The 23,975-nt window shown below is 39.1% G+C and overlaps 1 protein-coding gene across 4 annotated transcripts in view; it reads right to left on the reverse strand.

Moving 5' to 3' along the window:
• Pcdh15 (protocadherin related 15) overlaps positions 1 to 23,975 on the reverse strand; it is a 1,462,904-nt gene that overhangs the window by 323,847 nt on the left and 1,115,082 nt on the right. For all 4 annotated transcript variants that reach the window (XM_060369368.1, XM_060369370.1, XM_060369367.1 and 1 more), the window contains exon 11: positions 1,235 to 1,343. In XM_060369368.1, the coding sequence (XP_060225351.1) occupies positions 1,235 to 1,343 (109 nt within the window). The remainder of the gene's footprint in view (positions 1 to 1,234; positions 1,344 to 23,975) is intronic.

Consider the following 23,975-nt stretch of genomic DNA (forward strand, 5'->3'; position numbering starts at 1 on the left):
TCAGCTCTGGCCCTTAAAGAGTTAAAGAGAGTTCAGAGTGTCTTGTCAGTTGTTAAGTATTAGCACCAAATGCCAGGAGCAATCACCATTGGTGCCCTGTTTTCCTTTTAATCACCTGCTGCTTCCAGCAGAGGCTATCATTGGGCACCACAAGTGTCCAACCACAGACGGCAGGAGCTATTAGCCTCTGGCCCTGCTGCTGACTCTACCCCCACTTGCCTAAGTTTACCCCTGGATGTTAAAGCCATCCTACCCCTCAATCTATCTTAATTCTGCTTTTGATACTTTTGTGCCCATGTTAACCCCCCCTTTAATCTGGAGCTCTTCCCTCTCACTTTTCTATTATTGTACAGAGGGACATGTTTTATATATAGTTTTTCAATTAGTGGATCAAATATTTTATGTTTCTTGTTATTTATAACAAGACAACTATAGGCTTTCAAAGACTTGGATTCATAATAATTAAAACAAATAGTAATTTAATGGTTAGGTCTTTACATTTGGCCTGTGTTTTATACATTGTTCTAAAGCCTTAGAATAGAACTATTGGGTGAAATTTTAGAAATATCACTTCTTAGTATGATATCATGAATTGTCTAGAATCTGCATAACATGGTGATGTGTGCCTGTGAGCACCCAGGCTGGAGGCGCAAAGCCAGAGACTCAGGACTAGAAGATAATGTTGAAATCTCCTGCGGACATCCCCCAGTGCTCAGCACTTCCTAGCTGAGAGATACTGGTCTCAATGTGTACCTATCTTTCCAGAGCCCATAAGCCATGCAAATCAGCAACATTTGCGTTTTATCAGAGTAATGTAAGCATAATTTTGGCAAATGTCTTCGTTTATGTGTCTCTGCAATTGATAATGTTTACGGTGGATTAGCAAGGATGTGGTGTTTTCAGAGGAGAAATGGGCCCTGAGTATCTGTATCACATTCCTGGGCTGGTAGTCCTTTCCTTCTTCCAGGAGCCTCAACAAAGCACTATTCCCTTTGATTTCGAAATCAATGAAGGATACTTTTAAGTTGGGTTTGTATCTTGTTTGTTTTATAAAGGCAACATTGCCTATTCTAATAACATTTCACTGAGAACAGGAAGAAGGAAAAACTCAGACTTATATCTAGCTTTACATAGGCTCTTCCAATAAAAAAATGTTGTTATTAAAGAGCTTGATAAGATTTGAGGGAGTTCCTTCACAGATTTCTAATGGGATAAAATGTTGGCAGATACAAACCGACAAGGATGGAGTAGAGGATGCCAGGTCGATCTGATGGTGGTTGGATGTTTCGGTCCTGATCAATGGCTTGGATAGGTGGGGTCACCAAAATAGGGTTCAGTTCTTCCTGGAAGAAAATTCAGAGTGTTTAGCTGTGCCGTACACTCACGATTCGGGGAAAGCTGACAGCACGATGCTTGCCCCACTTGAGAGCTGAGCGAGATAGCCACTAGGCAGGCACTAGAAACCCAGTTGCCGGGGCTTACAATTGGACACCTTCTCTACTTAATTCTAAATCGCAAGAGAAAATAAGCCTCTCTCAGATCCAAAATGAAAGCACATAGTAGCTCTGTGCATGGAACGTCATCTAAGAGATTCTCCCAGGAGGACGTCGGGAAAGCAAAATTAGAGTGTTAAGCTGCTTAGAGGACTTAAGCTAAATGTAAAGGCACTAAAGTGCTCTGAGTTCTCCCTGCTTTAGAAAAGATTTGCCTTTTTGTATTTTCCTCTTAAACAATTTATTTTTTCCATATAATTACAGCGAAACTGGGGGGGGGGAGAGGGAATGCTTAAAATACATTTTAATTCCGTAGAAACCAAAGCCACACCATTCATTTCACTTCCGTGTAATTTAAAATAAAGCACATATCACAGTTGTTTTTGTTAAATCCATAGTGGTACGAAGAGACTCTGTTTAGGATTCTGACAGATTCCTCCAGGCCACTGTTTCTCAGTGTGATGTCCAGGGGTCTCTATTGAGCTGTTAAGATTGCAATACTGGTGCAGGGTACAGGGTAGGGAGATTAACGTGAAGTAGAGCATTGCCTTCTCCTGCAGAGCTTCCCAGCATCCACGTGGCAGCCCACAACTCTCTGTAACCCCAGTTCCAGGGCTCCAAACACTCTCTTCTTGACTGCATAGGCACCACACTCACACGGGGGAGCTCTATACAGGCAGACAAGCACTCACAGTACACATAAGCATTAAAACGAATACATCCGTTAAAGTGCATTGGAACACTTGTTCTTTTAGAAGGGACCAAGCAGCAGGAGGTTGAGGCTCTGGCAATAGGTGGTCTTGTGTTGCAGCCCCTGACCTCTGCCATTACAGTAAAAGACGCTTAATTGAACCCGGCTCGGTTAAATGAGCAAACAGTGACGTGCGTGCTGAAGAGAACAATGAAAACCTTCGTGGACTGATCAGCTTGGGAAACAGTTCACCAGATAATGTTTTGAAAGGATAGTATTTCCTGGAGGACTTCTCAAGGAATTGGTGAATTACATTGCTTTTCATACTGACTCAGAAGAAATGGTATTTTTGTTTTACGTATATTCGGTGAATATCTACTAATGTCTCCTTGAAATAATGCTCATAGAACATGGCTCGGGAAACATTAAGGGTTTACAACTTTCAGCCGAAATATATAAATGGTAGGTCTAAAGGGAAATCAAATTTTCCTCAGTGTCCAAGGAAGGTCCAACGTAAATTACATGATGAAGCCATGTGCTTTCATGCAATATATTCTGAAATTGAAGAACACTGAACAACATCATATACTCTTAGGCAAATCCAGTAGTTGAAATTCTCAGTGGATATTGCATGGTGGTGACTGACATTTAAAACGAGCAATTGTATTAAATAACCACAATCAATACTTTTTTATTAAATAATAATTAAATCAAATATAATTATTGACCAATGGTTATTACTTCACATAAACACCAGGGTCAATATAGTTCTTTATATATTTTCTAAGTGGTATCACTATATTTTTGTATAAATAATGAGGTATCGATAAGAGCAGTTTAGTAACATTTTATGTCTTCTTACTGTGCATTCAGAACTATGGATATATCACCTCAGTATAAAAATTGCTCTGTTAAATCCAAATGATTATTCTTTTTCTCTCTATCACACATACAGGAAATTTTCTTCTGGAATTCTCTCACTTTCTTCCCTCCTCCCTTGCTCATTCCCATTGTCCCTCTCCCTGTATTTAATTTTATATCTCCATCTCTCTTCCTATCCCTCTCTCACATACGGAACCTTTATATGGTCAGCTCAATTCATACACAATAATGACTTTTCCCTGAATTGAAGACAGTCCAAGGATCTATCTTTGTTAGTTAATATTTGAACAGCATCTTTTAGTCAGATCTGAAGATAAATTGCATCAGAATTAACTCCTAGTTTAAATACTTTGTTTTTATTTCACTGATTAACTTTTCAGTTGCTTCCACAAGCATCATTCTAGTAGACCTATGAAGGCTCACAAAAACTGATCATCATCTATAATCCAATCCTGTGTCTCCATTTAGATACTCCAAGGAGTTCTCTAGAGTCTCTGACCACTGGAGAGACAAAACCCCTTTCCTTACTGACAACATTTTAAAAAAAAGCTAGAATTCGAGCTATTCCCTTGGAGTATTAAGTAAAGAAATCTCATCTTATAGGCACCCTGTTGACCCCTTTCACTCTGCTTTCGCAGATGCGCCCAGCTACCAACCCAGAGTAAGTTTTTGGTTTCGGTAATTCATCATGTAATTTAAAATCCACTTTCATTATTATCTAGACTTGTTGAAATGAGCAATGGAGATTTAATTACGTTATTTAAAGTTACACAAGCAATTGGAAAACTGAAAATAGCACAGCAAACAAAATCAACGGGGATGGAGAAGTGCTAATTGGATTCTTCATCTTACACTACTGTTTGTTAATAAGTATCATATAATAAAAGGTGAGGAAAGGAAAGAGATGTGGGTATGACTGAGAATTGCTTTTCTTGACATTAGAAGAGTCAAAAATGTGAACACTTCAGGAGACTTGATCTGGAAGGGGAAAATGGAATTCCCGTTTTAAGCTAGTATTATTACCAGTATTATTGGAGTAATTCACTGTTATGATTATGTACTATTTCAAACTATAAAAATAAATAAGATAGTATAAATATGATAATGTACTATTTTACATTTTAAAGAAATGAATATAGTAATAAGAATAAGAAAAGAGAAATCTGGGTAAAAAGCTTCCATCTTTTTCTAGAAAAATTGGAGAAGTGGTATTTTTAATTTTCTTGTTAGCATTTTTCTCTTGTTCTCTAGAAACTTGCAACACACAGCGAGAGAAAATTTCTTGTCTGCCGTCACTGGCGAGTTTGGCAGAAAAACTCTAGGATTATAAGTGTGATGTCTGTTATTTGTTCTCAACTTGACTAGATCTCGAATTAATACAAGCTGCTGGGCGTGAGGGATTTTTAATTAATTGGCTCATTTGGGGTGGGAAGATCCACCTTAAATGCAGACCACTCGAAGTCAGAAGAGCCACCTTAAGTGCCCTTTCTTGTGGCAACCTTTCTGAGGGACACTGAAGAAGGAAGCTTGCTCTGGCCTCCTTGCCCTCCCTCTCACTGGGAAGTTCAGTCCTTCATTGGTACAGGAGCCTAATTCTTCAGTATTCCTATACATACTGAGGATCAGCTGAAACATACAGCTTTGTGGTCCGAACAACTATCAGTAGACACGCATTGTTAGACCAGCTGGACTGCAGCCTGTAAGCCACTATGATAAACTCCATGTATGTTATATATATAATTATATGTATATATGTATGTATGTGTGCAATCAGTTCTGCTTCTTTAGAGAATCTGACTCATATGTAAAAAGAATGAGTCCCCAAGGATAATACTGAAGATTAACTCTCAAATCATTAGCTTTAAATATGAAAATTTTTAAATATTTCAGAATGCCAAAAGGATTATATTTAGTTGAGAATGATTTTGTTGACAAATGTAATAAACTTTTTATGAATAGTCATTTTAGCTTGGAACATGTGTGTTTTCATTAGAAAGAAGAGCACAAATAGCATGACTCGTGTACTGAGCTTATGTCTATAGTGGAGTGTCTACAGCAGATGGGAACAGGTTAAGGCAGGGTACTGAGGCAAGTATGGAAATCTAAGAAGGATGCATCCCATGCAACGAGAATTCTTTCCTGAGAGAGCAGAGGGCGGAGGACCTGCTTCTAGCTCGGCTGGGAGGTTCCACGGTAGCCCACTGCACATTGAATGTTTAGCAAAGTTAATCAGGTATTCGATGATAAAATACTCCATTAATGTGTTACATGATCCATTCCACAAAGATGGCAGTCTAAATGAAATAATTAACAACAGAGTATTCTAAACAGATAAAAAAAATCAGAAACTCTTTTGAAAAGTTACTTGTGGAGTTCTTGCCTAGCATGCAAGAGATCATATATACAACTCCTAGCATGGCAAAAATAAATAAATAAATAAATAAATAAATAAACAAATGAATACCTGTGAACTGGGTGTGACACCTGTCCTTTTGACACTGAGACAAGAGGATGGGAACTATGAAGCCAGCCTCCGCTACACAGTGAAAGCCTGCCTGAGCGCACACTCAAATAAACACAGACACATAAAACACATTTTAAGATAATTTACTCTTATTGATCAATTATTTAATTCCACACACCTCACAGATACATACAATTATTATGTGTGGGTCAAAAATATTTTCTTAAGGTTTAATACGTAAATGTTTGCTGCTCTAATTTTATCTTTACACATTATATAAACGTATTGAATTATACTGGACTTTGTAAGACTTTTATTATAGCATTAGTAAAATTAAATGAGTGGGAATATTAGTGTTTACATATGAAAGGCAAGGGCATCTTTACACACTAAAACCTGCAAAATACCGGTGAAGAGTTGGAAACAAATTAACTGGATGGTCAATTAAGGGGCTTAGCTCTAGGGAATGAGGTATGCTTTAAGATGCACTGTAAAATGGTGAAGGATAAAGAATGTGAGGTCATATGTGTTGTCACATGTAAAATACTGCAGACCAGGAGACATTTTGGTTCATGTTAATGAGCACCAAAATATCTTAGTTCTTAAACTTTCAGAAGCGGAAGTGTCTTCATGATCCACTTTTTTTTTTTTTTTTTTTCTTTTCCCCAAATTCATCTGAGATAGGTTTCTAGGACTTTGAGTCTGGAATGTCAATTTATTTTAACAACTCAAATGAAGATTAATACATGGTATGTTGGCTTAGTGTAGCTCCTCTTTAGCTTCTAAACTGAGTTCTTGAGAACATAATTTCTATTGCATGCCAATATCACTCGGCCATATGTAAAACTAGAGAAGTTCCATATTTAATCCCTTTTCAGTCAACAGTTATCTTCATGACTCTTCCAGGCTGGTTACATTGGACCCTTACTCTCAGGTAGACTTTGTAGTATCTAGTCCCAGAAGAGTCTATTTGTGATTGCAGGGAGAATTAACCACCCCCTGGACCCAGTGTGCAAAATGTCAACCAGTTCATCTATTTGTATGAAAGTTAATCTTCCCCCAGGAGGTGGGAATTGCTGTCTCTCCTTTTCAGCTACCTCCCTGTATCTCTCAGCTTGTGACCTGCCTGTCTAGGACATGCAGCTGGCATATGCTGCAATTCTACAGCCTTTCTTAGCTCAAATATGTCTGGGAATTCTTGAAAGTGTGACTAAAAATCCTTCTCTATCTGATATACCTACCTCTTCACCAAAAAAAAAAAAAAAAAAAAAAAAAAAAAATGTATTGGTACTGCGGAAAATACCCAATTCATCTTCATAAACCACAGCCTAATTTCCCGGGAATTTTAATAAAATTCCACAACCTGGCTGAATTCCCGGAAACAGGGACAAAGATCCCCCTCCCCCACAGCAAACCCTGTGGGGTTCTGGGCTTTCCCTGTGAAGCGCAGGTGCTCTGTGTCAGTCTTTGGTGTCTCGGGGGAAGCCTATTCTCATGCATTTGCAGGGCACCCTGTCATTTCATTATGGTTTGAACCATTGAGCTCTTGCCCCCAATTTAGCCGAGGGGAAAAGTATCTAGATTGAATTATGTACTTGTGGATGTCCACACTGTAAAGAAGTAGCTGCTTTTACAATAACAACAAAAAAAGCACCCTAAAAATCAGTGTGTCATTGGGTGGTCATGAAGGTCAAGGTGATTCCATTAGGAACACAACCTCCTATGAGCTAGTTTTGTTGACATATGCTTTCTCATCTAAGCTGCTACGAGACAGAACTTTCAGGCACGGTTACCGAATTCTTAGGAGTAGATAATATTCAGCAATTGAATTTTTGCTTTCAAATAGTTTAAGTACAAATTTTATCATACAAGAGAATAACTAGATTTAAAAAACCAACAACAACCATTTGCAACAGTATGGTTTAAGAAACTGTCCGTTTAAGGACTCTAAGCTCTTTACTTTTTTATTTTATTTTTTTATTTTTATTTTTTATGGTTCAAATCACAGACTTCAGCTTAGCAATCCAGGGACAGATTTGCTCAAGTAGCACATGGTTAACAGCACTCTACACTTGGTGAAGTAATCGAGTCTTTTAAAATTTAGATGAAATTATAAAATTCCCAAGACTTTATGCCAACACTAAAAAGAATAGGATTGGATACAGCCCAGGGGAGGTAAACTGAGTCTATATACCCACATAGTTCCCCGCCATTAACTAAAAACAGACATGGACACTGTCTTACAATATTATACATATTAATTTTACTGCTATATACTTCAGCTTATGAAATCCTGGGCTAATCACTTTATTAAAGTTTAGATATTTATTGTAAATTTTAAACAAGTAATAATCTTACAGGATTAAAAAGATTAAATTAATACATTAAAAACCATTCATGATATATTCAAATCCCTCAAATTAAACGATTTTAATTTGAAAAAAACTGAACAATTTAGTTCTGAAAATTTGCCATGCCATAAAATCTCATTCTTAAGGTACTGAATTTACCATTTACATTTATACTGAATTACTTTATTAATGTGATGCTTTTTATATTTGAAAAGGTATTTATCTTTTTAGCACCCATAAAATGTACTAGTTGATTGGCATTTAAACATTTAAACATTCCTTCAACAAAATAATATTTAGAGCATCTATAAGAAAGCATTGGGTGTTATTATTCTCCTTCTAGGTTGTTATTATAAATTCAGTATTTTCCAGGAAGACTTTGGAAGTGTTCTGTCATAGCCTTGCTTATATGTATGTGTGAAACAGTACAGAAATAACTATCAAACACAACAAGTAGACTTACATGATTCCTTGAGAGACTATTTTTTTTTTAATTTGGCTTATTTTGCTTTTTGCAAGTTGCAGAGATAACATATTGCCTGAAAGATAACAGAAAATTTCACATACTCTCTGCCTTTGGTGTATTTTTGGAAGATAAATCAATTTGGATGAGTGGCAATCAATGCAAGCAGGGTGCACTGAAGGTTATTATGTACTAACAGGTGGAACCCTTACATACGGTTGCAAGGCTTATATACTCCGTAATGAAAGACACTGGCTCTCACTAGCCTTCCAACAGCCCTGGTAATTATCTTCCCTAGAATAATATTGCAAAGAGTAGAGCGAAGAAGTCACATGCCACGACTCATGAAAATGATATCAATACCCAAGGAGCCATCGGAATTTTATGTTAGAGCCACACAAACAACAAAATTCTCTGGGAGAACAACAACAACAACTCCTTCATTTTATTGTCCTAAGGATGGAATTTTGTGACCTTTTCAGTATTAAACACATTTGTTCTGATGTGCACCCAAATTTCTTTCAGGCGTCTACACACCTGTGTACCAAGATTGAATCCACTTACAGAATTTGCATTTGAATATCCTTTCGGGTACACGTTTGAGTACTTCTGCCAAACTCCAACCTCCAAAACGTTTCTTTGAACCTCTACCTTTTACACTTATTTCCTCAGAAGTCTGTGTCTCTGACACTATGGATCTCCAAATCAGACTAGACAGGGAGTCAACCCCTTCGTTATTTCCTAGCAGTAGGCCATAAATCTACAGAAAAAAAAAAAGGAAGCCTGTGGGCTCATTTCATGCTGACCACACCACAGAGACCCAACACACTGTTGCAAATCTAAGGCAGTAGGTTTGTTTTCAGGAATCAGTGTTGAAAATGCTCCAGTTTGGGGGCCTCCATTGCACAGACACTGTGAAGTGGATCCACGGCTAGTAGAAATATTTCTTTCAACCATGTCAGCAGTCTCCTCACTTCTTTGATGGCTTCCCTTGTTTTGTTCCTTACAGCCTTGGGTCTGACTTGAGAATAGCATCTCTTCTCCTCCCTTCCAAGACAGCATTTCTGGAAGGCTCGGGAGGACGGAGAGAACTCTTCATGTGCTTTGGAAGTTGAAAGGAGAGAAGGCAGTGAGCAGCTAAAAATTGTTCCCTGTGATGATGAGGAAACAGTCTCGAGAAGTTCGTCAGTTTTAACTTGCTGCACTTAATGGTGGCAGTGACTCGAGGAGCTTACTTTCTGATGAGTTCTTGTGGTCATGGCATCCTTAAAGAATAATTCCATTCTAGGCCTCTTTGCTAACACTGATTTTTCTGAGCATCCCCTACTCTCTTTAGCTCAAGTTTCTTTAATCAATATGATGGGAAGAAAGAAGGAAAAATACACACATGCACAAACACGTGCAATATTGCACACACATGTGCACACAATAAGCATACCCACATATAAACATGCACACACGTGTAATATTTCTCATGCACACACAAGCAATATTGTACACACACACACATATATATATATATATACACTGAAGCTCACACAAAAGCATACACACACGCACACAAACATAGCCACGTGCATATACACACACTCACATATATACACACACAGAGACATAGAGTACATATATAACTAATCTGCAAAATTTTGTTCTCAAGGAAACAAAGTCTTAGAATTATCAAGCACAATATACGACTTGGAGAGAGAAGTATGTTTAGTGTCTTAAAGCAATGACATAGTCAAGTGCATGTTTTCGCTATTGTTTTATCAGCTTACCAACGTATGTAAGGAAAACATGAATGCTAAATATGTGGGAGAAAACAGATTTTTTTTTATGAACAATGACAACAACATTCTGGTTGTCAACTCATGAAAAATTATGTCAGATACTGGCACTCCAAATGACACAAAATGATTTTTTGTGGATTAAAAAAAAATGAATCTAAGAAAAAGACTCAAATGGATTTGAGAAAATGTAAGTGAAAATAAGGAAAATAAATGGTCACTTAAAAAAAATTTTCTGTGTCGCTCTTGTGGCTTCCCCATGAGAGGCGCAGCATGGCCTCAAGTGTGTGAATGCAAGGTAATAGCCATATTTGGAAAGGTGAGGGAACCTTGAGGAAGTGCAGGCTCCCTCAGTGAAGTGAGTCAGGAGGAGGCAGGCCCTGGACCATTACAGTTGCCCCCACTTTCTTCCCTCTCCACTTCTAGATGGCTGGCACACAGCGACAGGCTTGTCTCGTGGTCCTGTTGGGATGCTTTCCCCCACATGGTGGACTGTGAGCCCTCTGAGCTACTAAGCCAGAGGAAACCTTTTCTTCCTTAGATTTCTTTCGAAAGGGTATCTTATCACAGCAGCAACAGAATAACTAAGATAACAGGCAAGATAGCCAGCCCCGTGCACTAATTGATTGTTGCACAACCCTGAGGACCTAAGCTTAAACCCTAGAACCCAAGTATAGGTGGAACGGGCATGTGTGTGTCCATACTTGCACACCACGGACACCAAATTTAAATAAATCCTAATGAGTATTTGCTCACCAAAGAAATTGGCACTAATAAGGACAGACCCAGTAGTGAGCATAGGGCAAAATAAGCACAAGATCTGTGACAGGAAAATTGCAGGTTACATTCTAGAAAAACTGACATCTTGTGACAAATTTGGAGTTCTTAAAGCTCAGAATGAAAGCATGTTATTTGGACTGCATTAAAAATATTCTCAGAGGCAAATGTACAATATGGATGCATAATATACATTCAGTTTTTCTGAAACACGCTCTTTATTGAAGTAAAACTTATCTATTCAATGGATTATTACAGTTGTATTTCATTCATGGGATTACAACTGAGGTGATCAGAATATTGACAGAGCCTCAGCAGCACAGTCCCTGTGTTCTTGATCAATCATCACCCATCTTTCCCTCCAGAAATAACCCATCTTCCAACCTCACAAGCTAACCTTAGTTGTGTTGAATTTTATACGAAGTGAAGACTATATAATCTGTTGAAACTCATCTCTCTCTGCTTCATCATGTCATACATGCATGGGAGCTGCATTTTCACAGTAATTCATTTTAATTTTTTATAAAATAGTTTATTTGTGATTAAGAAGGCACGTACTGATTGATTTTTTTTTTCAAAGTGGGGATGCCTTGGCTTGTTATTATTTTAGGGTATTATGAACCATGCTACCAGACCCTCTTGAATGTTTACACACATGGACGGACAGGCATGTGTTAAACCAAGAATAAAGCAACTGTAGGGATGCAAGTTCTAGTAGATGCAATTACTGCTGTTCTTCCAAAGACATCACGTGGGTTTATCTTCTTAGATGCAGAATAATCCTAGGTGTTCCACATCTTTCATAATTCCAGTCTGTGGAAACATTGCCACTCTTAACAACTTTATATTTTATTTCACAGTGGTTTAAACTTGAATTTATCAGTGGCTAACAGAGTTGACCAGCCATTTTCTTTTGCCTAGTTTTCAGTACAAAATTTCATGAATTTATATAGACATTTTAATGAATAATCTACATAGAACCCAAGTCTTCTTTCTTGCTTATCATTTTGTAAATATCATGTCCTCAATGGATTATCTTTGACAATGTATTTTTTTTTTTTTTGTGGAAACAAACTAAAAGTTTCCCATTTAGTATAGTCCATTTTATCCTTTCCCCTTTCCCTGACACCTGCTTGGTTCTGTTCATATTCTGACAACCCATGATATACATGATATTCAATTTTCTACTTATTACTGTTCAACGTATTCTTATCATAACTTGTCACACTCTTGATGCTTACATGCCTGGGTGTCTCTGTGTATTCTCTGAGAATATGATTAATGCCTCTTTCCTGCGCTATCTTTAGCTCAAATAACCCACACAGCACAAAAGCATTCTAGAATGAAAGGGTTCAGCTATAGATCAACTCAGGGTGTTCTTGAGGGTCACAGAACTGATCCATGCTCATAAGTGTTCTAGTTTTTCACATAAAAACACTGAAGCTCTAAAACTTACTTACAGATTGGAAACATTTCTATGATCATATTTTGCCCTCAATTAGAGACAAAGTTATTCCAGTCTCCAGAGTGAACAGAGAAGACAGGGGCTCACAGCACTCATTAAGACAGCTGTTTGGTGGAATGAATAGCTTCATTGATATACAGATCACTGCTTTTTGATTTTAAAACTCCTTACAGATGGGAATTCTGGGTGAGGGATTTGCATATTTACTTAAAATAAAATTTATTTGGCTTTATTAAAGTGGGCTACAATGAAATTATTTTCTACAAAATAAATCATATCGAGGGAACCAAAGAATTAAAAATTAGTTTTTTGGGTTATTGGATTAAAGTTTAAAGGACAAGTCTGAAAAAAAAAAGGCCAGAAACTTCGAGACACATCTAGCCACTTGTGGGGAGGAACCAGCCTTACTGCATTCTTTTCCTGCTCACTAGCGATACAGTTGCAAGCAAACTGGCCCAGCTTGCCCCTCTCCCCTAGTGACAGCCAAACAAAGGAAGCTAAACCATTTATGTTTTGGGGCCTCCCTACAGCCAATCGGATCAAAATGCAACATCTCTTTTTGTGTTTCAACCAATAGAAGTTTGCCAGGCTGGAACTCCCCTGCTTTACACACACAGTGAGGGACTGGAATCTTTAAATCAACCACCTAACCTGAGTGCTAGGCCTTCTGTTTTCAACCACTGCAATGGTGAGGGTGTGAGCCCAAGCTATAGCTTGTAATAAAAAGATCCTCATGTGTTATGCAACGGACTTGACTCCTGGTAGTCCTTTGGGGTCTCACAAACCGGGCACAACAATATGATAGTTCTACATCCAATTTTATAAAATTGTTCTTTTTATAAAAATAAAAATTTGAAATGATAATACTATAATTCATTGACCTCCAGATAAGCTGCATCAGTCTACTAAGTTTAGAGTGTGGAAGAATCCAAGATGGCGGCACTGAGAGGACACTGTATCTGACAAGAAGGAACAGTGACTACACAGTAACCAATAGACCGAACTCTGGGCCCTAAAACACCAGTGATTGTGTTTCCCAGGTGAGAGGAAACCCCACAGTGTGGGAAGCAATCAGGTCCATTCTCAGGTCACCCAGCTCAATCCCAGAAGAGTTCCCAGGTCCTGGCAGACACTCAGTCGCCAGCCCAAAGCCTAATGCCTGCGTACTCTGATCACTACCCCAGACTTAACTGTGGGCCCCACAACACCAGAGACTAGGATTTCCAGTTGAGAGAAAAACCCCATGATGAATTGGGACCAACCTCAGGTCACCCAGACAATTCCTGGTAAAGGTTCTGGGCTCCAGCAGGTGCTCAGCAGCCAGCCCAGAGACCCACCTGTGTGCCTGACTCACCATCCCAGACAGAACTGAGGGGCCCAAAACACCAGACACTGGGGTTTTCTGTTGGGAGTAAACCTCATGGTGAGGGAAAAATCAAGTCCAACCTCAGAGCACTCAGCTGAACCCTCCCCCACCCCCCCCCCACACTGTTCTCAGGAAAAGTTCCCAATTTCCTGCATGTACCCAGTCACCAGTACAGAGACACTTTCCTGTGCCTGAGTGCTCTACACACCATCCCAGACTGAACTGTGGGCACTGAAACACCACAGACTGGATCTTCTGTCGGGAGGAACCTCCATGGTGTGAAAAACATCAGGTCCGACCTCAGGACACCCAGCTCCAGAAATGTTTCTGGTTCCCGCAGACTCCAGGGTCTAGCCTTCTGCTGCACACAAGAGTGCTGTGCTCACCTGCCATGGATTACCACTTGCTTACTGGGGCACAGAGCTCCAACCTCAGTCCTACAGAAGCCTGGGATCCATGGGATCAGCCCTAGACACTGCTCCAGGAAGTAACCTGTCTCCCTAGCCAAATTGACCAAACTGCAGGGCTCCCTGGTTCTTCAAAAGGGTTGTGCCCAGCAAAGAAAATGTAAGAGCAGCAGCCACAGCTCACTAAATACAGATCAAGAAACCCAGCATCAGGACAGCTGTCTCCAGGACTTCTCTGGGTGAGAGCAGAGCCCCCTGACTACCAATCACTACAGTTACCACACAGGTCCATATGCCTGAGGTGAGCTGTGGCCATTCCTGAGAAGTGCCAGCCATTTGGTGACCATACCCAGAAAGCTGAGGAGGCCTTCTTCAGGAACAACCATCCTCCTGCCTAGGGGATTCTCCCCAAAACAGGATTCCAGCCATCACCAGAAACTAACACCCATCATCTGATATAGCCAGATGGGTAGAGGCCAGTGTAAAAGCACAAGCAACAGAAGGCAAAGCATTTTGGCATCTCCAGAACCCAGTTATCCATGGGCAAGTAGCTCTGGACACCCTAATATAAGTGAGATTCCAGAAGATGACTTTACATCTATGCTTGCGAAGAGGACAATGGAGAGAACAAATAAAATGCATAAAGAAATAGAGGATGGCAAAGTCAAGCAGAGTTTGGTTATCTGTAAAGAAATACAAGAAGATGCAGCCAAATAGTTTAGACCTTCAGAGATAAAATAATTAAGTCATTGAAAGAAATAAAAAAAAATAACAGAAATGTTCAAACAAACAGGTGAAGGAATCAAAAGAACAATAGGAAAATATAGCAGAAAGGTGAAGCATATCAAAAAAGTGGTTCAAGAACTGAAGATATAATTGGAAAAATGAAAGAAAACACTAACAGGAAATCATGGAAAGGAAGGATTTAAGAAAGAAAACAGGAATTACGGAAGTAAGCATAAACAACAGACTACAACAGATCTAAGAAAGAATCTCAGGTGTGAAAAAGACAGTGGAAAAAAAAATCAATGTATCCATCAAAGAAAATGTTAAATCTAAAAAATTCCTGACAAAAACCATCCAAGAAATCCAAGACAACATGAAAAAACAGAACCTAAGAATAATAGGAATAGAGAATAAAAGAAGATTCCCTCCTCCAAGGCTCAGAAAATATTTTCAATAAAATCATAGAAGAAAATTTCCCCAATTTGAAGGAGATGTCTATAAGCATGTAAGGGGCTACACAATACCTAATAGATTAGACCAGAAAAGAAAATATTCCCACAACATAATAATAAAAACATTAAGTATACAGAACAAAGAAAAAAATACTAAAAGCTGAAAGGGATAAAGGCCAAGTAACATATAATGGCAAATCCATCAGAATCACACCTGACTTCTCAACAGAGACTATGAAAGCTAGAAGGACCTGGATAGATAGCATGCAGACCCTAAGAGAACACAGATGTCAGACCAGGCTACTATAACCAGCAAAATTCTGAGCCATCGTAGATGGAGAAAACAAGATATTCAACAACAAAACAAATTTAAACAATACCTGTAGACAAATCCAGCATTCCAGAAGATACTGGAAAGAAAAATACAACCCAAGAAAGTTGAGTACATTCAGAAAAACACAGGAAATAAATGACCTTACTACAGCATAAGTAAATGTAGCCAAGCACACAAACACACTACCACAATCAACATCAAAATAAAAGGATCTAACAGACACTGATCATTAATCTCTTTCAACATCATAGACTTAACCCTCCAATAAAAGACACAGACTAACAGAATGGATGTGCAAACAAGATCCAACAATCTGTTGCATACAAGAAACATACCTAAGTCACAAAGATAGATATTATCTGAGAGTAAAGGGCTGGAAGACGATTTTTCAAGAAAATAGACCTAAGAAGCAAGCAGGAGTAGCCATTCTAATACCTAATAAAATTGACTTTCAACCAAAATTAATAAAAAGGGATTGGGAATGTCATTTCATACTCATCAAAGGAAAATTCCACCAAAAAGACATCACCATTCTGAACATCTATGCCCCCAAATGCAAGGGCACCCACATTTGTAAAAGAAACATTAATAAAAATTAAACCACACATAGAGCCCCACACATTAATAGTGGGAGACTTCAACACCCCACTCTCAACAAGGGACAGGTCAACAAAACAGAAATTAAACAAAGAAACAATGATTCTAACAGATGTCATGAATCAAATGGACCTAACAGACATCTACAGAACCGTTAGCCCAGACACAAAAGAATTTATCTTCTTCCCAGCACCTCATGGAACATTCTCCAAAACAGACCATATAGTTGGTCACAAAGCAAGCCTCAACAGATACAAGAAGATTGAAATATCCCTTCTATCCTGTCTGACCACTGTGGACTAAAGCTGGACCTCAATACAACAGAAATAGCAAAAAGCCTACACACACATGGAAACTGAACAACTTTCTACTCAATGACAACTGGGTCAGGAAAGAGATAAAGAAAGAAATTAAAGATTTCCTAGAATTCAGTGAAAATGAAGGCACAACATACCCAAATTTAGAGGACACAATGAAAGCAGCGCTAAGAGGAAAGTTTATAGCACTAAGTACCTTCAAGGAGAAATTTGAAACGTCTCATACAAGCAACTAAATGGCCCAACTGTAAGCCCTAGGAAAAAAAATGAAGAGTAGACAGCTGGAAACAATAAAACTCAGGGATGAAATCAATGAATTAGAAACAAATAAAACAATTCAAAGAATCAATGAAACCAAGAGCTGATTCTTTCAGAAAATCAACAAGATGGGCAAAACCTTAGACAAACTAACTAAAAGGCAGAGAGACACTATCCAAATCATCAAAATCAGAAATGAAAAGGGGACATAACAACAGACACTCAGGAAATCCAAACAATCATTAGGTCTTATTTCTAATGCCTATATGCCACAAAATTGGAAAATCAAATGAAATGGACAATTTTCTTGAATTATTCCACTTATCAAAGCTGAATCAAGACCAAGTAAATAAATTAAATAGTCCCATATCCTCTAAGGAAATAGAAGCTGTCATCAAAATTCTCCCATCCAAAAAGAACCCAGGGCCAGGTGGTTTCGGCACAGAATTCTACCAGACCTTCAAAGAAGAGCTAACATCAATACTCTTTGAACTATTCCACAAAGTAGAAATAGAAGAAACATTACCAAACTCATTCTATGAAGCCACAGACATCTTGCTACCTAAACCTCACAAAGATGCAACAAAAATAGAGAATTTTAGGCCAATCTCCATTATGAACACTGAAGCAAAAAATAACAAATCCAAATTTGTTATTTCGCAAACAAATTTCGCAAACCAAATCCAAGAACACATCAAAGATATCATCCATCATGACCAATTAGGCTGCATCCCAGGAATGCAGGGGTGGTTCAATATACGGAAATCCATCAATGTGCTCAACCATATAAACAAACTGAAAGAAAAAAAATATATGAAAATCTGTTTAGATGCTGAAAAAGCATTTGATAAATTCCAACATTTGTTTATGTTTAAAGTCCTGCAGAGATCATGGATACAAGGCACTTACCTAAAAATAGTAAAGGCAATACATAGCAAGCTTATAGCCAACATCAAACTAAATGGAGAGAAACTTAATTAATCCCATTGAAATCAGGGGCAAGGCAAGGCTGCCCATTCTCTCCATATTTCTTCAACATAGATCTTAAAATCCTTGCTAGAGAAATAAGACAATTAAAGGAGATCAAGGGGATTCAGTTTTGAAAAGAAGAAGTCAAAGTATCATTATTGCAGATGATATGATAGTATGCATGTGTGATCCCAAAATTCTACCAGGTAACTCCTACAACTGATAAACACCATCAACAAAGTGGCTGGATACAAAATTAACTCAAAAAAAATTTAGTAGCCCTCCTGTATACAAAAGACAAATAAGCTGAGAAAGAAATTAGGGAGACAACACCCTTCACAATAGCCACAAAGGACATAAAGTACCTTGGTGTGACCCTAAACAAGCAAGTCAAATATTTGTATGAAAAACAAAACAAAACAAAACAAAACAAAAAAAAAAAAACAACTTCCAGTGTCTGAAGAAATAGAAGAAGATATCAGAAGATGGAAAGATCTTCCATGTTCATGGCTTGGCAGGATTAACATAGCAAAATTGGTTATCTTAGCAAAAGCTATTTACAGATTCAATGCAATACCCATCAAATTACCAACACAATTCTTTACACACCTATAAAGAAAGATTCTCAACTTTATATGGAATAACAAGAATCCCAGAATTGCTAAAACAATCCTCTACAATAAAAGATCTTCTGGAGGTATCTCCATCCCTGATCTCATGCTGTACTATAGGGCAAAAGTAATAAAAACTGCATAGTACTGTCATAGAAACAGAATGGTGGATAAATGGAATTGAATAGAAGACCCAGAAATAAACCCACACACTAATGGATACCTGATTTTTGACAAAGATGCCAAAACCATACAATGAAAAAAGGATAGCATCTTCAACAAATGGTGCTGGTCTAACTGCATATCTACATTTAGAAAAATGCAAACCAATCCATACTTAACACCATGTACAAAACTAAAGTCCAAGTGGATCAAAGACCTCAACATTAAACCAAACACACTAAACCTATTACAAGAAAAAGTGGGGAAGAGCCTGGAACTCATTGGTACAGAAGACAACTTGCAGGACAGAACACCAACAGCACATGCTCTAAGATCAACAATAAAAAAATGGGACCTCATGAAACTGAAAAGTTTCTGTATAGCAAAGGACACTGTTTTCAGAACAAAATGGCTACCTACAGATTAGGAAAGGATCTTCACCAACCCACCAACCCTGTATCTGACAGAGGGCTAATACCCAGAATATATAAAGAACTCAAGAAGTTAAACAAATCAAGCAATACAATTAAAAATGGAGTACAGAACTAAACCGAGAATTCTCATAGAGAAAAATCAAATAGCACAGAAACACTTTAAGAAATGCTCAACATCCTTAGTCATCAGGGAAATGCAAATCAAAAGGTCCCTGAGATTTCACTTTACACCCATCAGCATTGCTAATATGAAGAACTCAAGTGACAACACATGCTGGAGAAGATGTGGAGAAAGGGGAGCCATCCTCCATTGCTGATGGGAATATAAACTTGTACAACCACTTCAGAAATCAATCTGGTGATTTCTCAGACAATTAGGAGTGGTGCTACCTCAAGATCCAGCTATACCACTCCTAGGCCAATATCTAAAATATGCTCAAGTATACAACAAGGACATTTGCTCAACCATGTTTTAGCAGCTTTATTTGTAATAGTCAGAGTCCGGAAACAACCCAGATGTCCCTCAGCTGAGGAATGGATACAGAAATTATGGTACATTTACACAATGGAATACTTCTCAGCAATTAAAAAGAAGACAATCCTGAAATTACAGGCAAATGGTGGCAACTAGAAAAGATCAACCTGAGTGAGGGTTCCCAGAAGCAGAAAGACACACATGGTATGTATTCACTTATAAGTGGATATTAGACATACAGAATAAACATACTAAAATCTGTACACCTAAAGAAGCTAAGCAAGAAGGAGGATGCTTGGTAAGATGATCAATTTCAGTTAGAAAGGCAAACAGGATGGACATTGGAAGATGGATAAAACAGAGAACAGGACAGGAGCCTACCACAGAGGGCCTCTGAAAGACTCTACCCAGCAGGGTATTGAAGCAGACGCTGATACCCATAGTCAAACTTTAGGCAGAGTGCAGACAATCTTAGGAAAGAAGGGGAGATAGAAAGACCCGGAGAGGATAGGATCTCCACAAGGAGAGCCACAGAACCAAAAAATATGGGCCTAGGAGTCTTTTCTGAGACTGATACTCCAACCAAGGACTATGCATAGATGTAGCCCATGGCAGCTCAGTGTCCAATTGTGTACCCTAGTAAGGGGAACAGGGACTGTCTCTGACATGAACTCAGTGGCCTGCTCTCAGATCACCTTCCCCTGAAGGGGGAGCAGCCTTACCAGGTTACAGAGGAAGACAATGCAGCCACTCCTGATGAGACCTGATTGGCTAGGGTCAGATGGAAGGGGAGGAAGACCTCCCCTATCAGTGGACTGGAGGAGGGGCAAAGGAAGAGAAGAAGGAGAGAGGGCAATACTGGGAGGGGATTAAGGAGGAGGCTACAGCTCAATACAAAGTGAATAAATTGTAATAAATATATATTTTTTTAAGTTTAGAATGTGTTTTGGAATTCCAATGGTAGACTATATAATGTTTGGAGTCCTGCAGAACATCATAATAGGATCAAAAAGTATGTGCTCCCCAAGTTAATTTATAAAATATTTTGAGAGAACATTTAGTGATAAAAGTTTCTAGAATGTACTCAATGAAAATATGTATGTTGGGCATACGGTGCAAATATTTCAGAGGAATAAGAATTGCATACACTCAAGAATTTCTTTCTTGAATAAAAAATTGATCCAATTGGCAAAAGTGAGGCTGACAGAGGTGAATTTGTCTCTGATAGGGCTGGACAAGGGAGGAGAGAGACACACTGGGATGACAGCTACAGATAGATGATAGATAAAAGGAGATGCTAGAGCCTACCACAGATGTCCTCTAAAAGACTATAACCAGCAGGGGATCAAAGCAGATGCAGAGACTCACAGCCAAACTTTGAACAGAGTACAGAGAGTCTTAAGGAAGAAGGGGGATATAAAATGACTTGGAGGGGACAGGAGCTACACAAGGAGATCAACAAAGCCAAAAACAACAACAACACAAGGAAGGCCCAGGGGATCCTGCAGAGACTGATGCAAAAACCAAAGACCATAGAGAGAGAGGACCTAGACCCCCTGCTCAAATGTAGCTCATAGATAGCTCAGTCTCCCTGTGGGTTCCCTAGTAAGAGGAGAAGAGACAATCTCTGACATGGACTTGATTCTCTGCTCCTTGATTACTTCTGCCTGGTGGGGCAACCCAGCCAGCCCTCAGAGGAAGAGGATCCAGGCAGACCTGATGGGACTTGCTAGGGTAGAGTCAGACAGTAGGGGAGGAGGACTTCCCCTATCAGTGGACTAGGGAAGAGGGATAGGGGAAGGAAGGGGAGGGAGGGTGGGACCAGAAGAAGATGAGGGAGGGGACTACAACTGGCATACAAAATGGATAAATTGTAAATAATAATAATATAAAGGAGATGCTAGATATGCCAACAGATACACATAAAGCATAAATGATGGATTCATAGATTATAAATGGATAAATACAGATAGAGACAGCTGCAATGTAAACTGTTGGGCAGTATACTATACTATTAATACTGATAATAACAGTGGATTCCTTGATTGAACACATTGCCTAAAATGCTTTGTTAGCTCTGGAGATTTGGTGGATATTTTTTCTATGGATTTGGGTCTTTTTTGGCTTTTTTCTCTCCCAAGTTTTATAAGAATACATAGAACACATAAAGAATGTACACACAAATGTACTCTCTTGACAAATCAAATAAATACTCTCTCTCTCTATTTTTTTTCTTTTCTTTTTACTGTGACATTCATAGAACAATATCTAAATTTCGGCATCAACAAGAGCCACAAATCACAGCAGCTTTGATTTTCAACTCTTCTTGTTCTCTAATATCTATTCTTAAAAATAACTCATGACTGGATTTATCTTAGAAGATGACTATACTTGCTGTAGAATTTTTCTCTACAAACTCTTGACTCTTTGGAGGAGTGACTTAGAGTATTATTTAGAATCATTTGGAGACATAGATTCACTGACCTTTTTATTTATTTGTTTGTCTAGTTTTTTTTTTTTTTTTCTTGAGACGGGGCTTCTCTGTGTAGCCTTGGCTGTCCTGGGACTCACTTTGTAGACCAGGCTGGCCTTGAACTTACAGAGATCCACCTGCCTCTGTCTTCCTAACCCTGAGTGGTGAGCTTACAGGCCTCCTGCCCCATCACCCGCACCCTAGCTGAGTCAGAAACAGGAGAACGACTTCCTCAGATTGTGCCCTCTCATCATCTAAATCCCAGCATTCCAGATCTGGCTTTCTCTTCGGTAATGAAAACACTTGCTTCCATTATTGGGAGAAATATGACTTAGACACAGGTTCAGGCTGCTTCTCTGTCCTTGGCTGAAGGTGTAAGTCTCTTAGGGGGCTTGTAAGTGCCTCTGAACACTGGCACGGGGCCGGGCACAAGGCTGGCTTCCTAAGTCTTTCCCCAGTGGTTCCGGGTATTTTCCTCCAGGGTCTCCGAATACATTAGATTCATCAATGTTTCCTTGGAAGTGCAACATGATAGGTTTGTCCTCCACTCTCTGCATCGGTGTAGCAACTATTTCCTCTGCAGAGTATGTGTGTCTTCCCCACTATTTCGCCTGTTTTGTAAGAGTGAACACTATATTAGCATCAGAAGCCACTTTTTAAAATTAGTTTATTGTTTTATTAATTACAGTTTGTTCACTTTGTATCCCAGCTGTAGTCCCCTCTCCTATTCCCTCCCAATCTTACCATCCCTCCCTCATCTCCTTCCATGCCCCTCCCCTAGTCCACTGTTAGGGGAGGTCCTCCTCCCCTTTCCTCTGACCCTAGCCTATCAGGTCTCATCAGGACTAGCTGCAACGTCTTCCTCTGTGGCTTGGTAAGGCTGCTTCCCCATCAGGGGAAGGTGATTAAAGAGTCAGCCACTGAGTTCATGTCAGTGACAGTCCTTGTTCCCCTTACTAGGAAACCTGCTTGGAGTCTGAGCTTCCATGGGCTACATCTGTGCAGGGGTTCTAGATTATCTCCATGCATGGTCCTTGATTGTAGTAACAGTCTCAGAAAAGACCCCTGGGCCCAGATTTTTTGGTTCTGTTGCTCTCCGTGTGGAGCTCCTGTCCGCTCCAGGTTTTTCTAGTTCCCAGTCAGAAGCCATTGTTAAGGAGGCCTCACTCCAGGAGAGAAACAGCCCTGAGATCTGAGGGAAACAAACCTGCATTTTGAAGGAACATGTTGGGAGATGCATGCGATCAAGGAAGACGCACGCAAGCTTGTTCTGAGCTGCTGCCACTACTTTACTTCTCCAAGTCTGCTTAATGCTCCACATTATTTTCCTTTACATTTTTTTGTCAATTTAAATTAGGTGCATGTGAATGCCTGCCTGGCAGGTACCTGCAGAAGCCAGGAGACCCCTCGAAGCTGGAGTTACAGTTGGTTGTTAGACACCTGACATGGAGTCTGGGATTTGAGGTGGATTTGTGTGCAAAGGTAGTACATACTCTTTCGGCCACCTCCCCATCCGTTTCCCCGCATTCTTAATGAAGAGAGCATTGAAGGTGCTGGAAAATACGGAACACACGCAAGCTATCTGTTCTGTAAATGTTCAGAAAAAAAAAAAGTGCTTTCTATCGTATTTGAAGCTACCTTAGCCTGGGCAGGTCTTACTATTCTGTTCCACTGAGTTTTACTGTTGTCACCAAAATGTGACCGCAGCTCAAATGTTCCCAAATACATAAATTTAAATTTATGTGGGAATTAATCCCACTTTCAAAAATACACTGCTCAGTTTATCTCCCCCGCCCCAAAATAAATCTTGTTCTATAGCAAAATACACAGAAGGGTGAAGGGTGTCTCTCATAAGCCAATTCCAAACCACAAGATTTAACTGAATATACACATTATATTTCAGGATTTAACTGAAAAGAAACAGTAGTTAATGTGGTGATTTAACAGGGGAGGAAAGTGGAGCTTTAAATGAGAAGGGCTTTGACCTCTTGCAGCAACACAGAGAACGAGGAAGTTCATTTAAA

This window comes from Meriones unguiculatus, chromosome 16 (genome assembly GCF_030254825.1).
Source record: "Meriones unguiculatus strain TT.TT164.6M chromosome 16, Bangor_MerUng_6.1, whole genome shotgun sequence".
In the NCBI taxonomy this organism is placed as follows: domain Eukaryota; kingdom Metazoa; phylum Chordata; class Mammalia; order Rodentia; family Muridae; genus Meriones; species Meriones unguiculatus.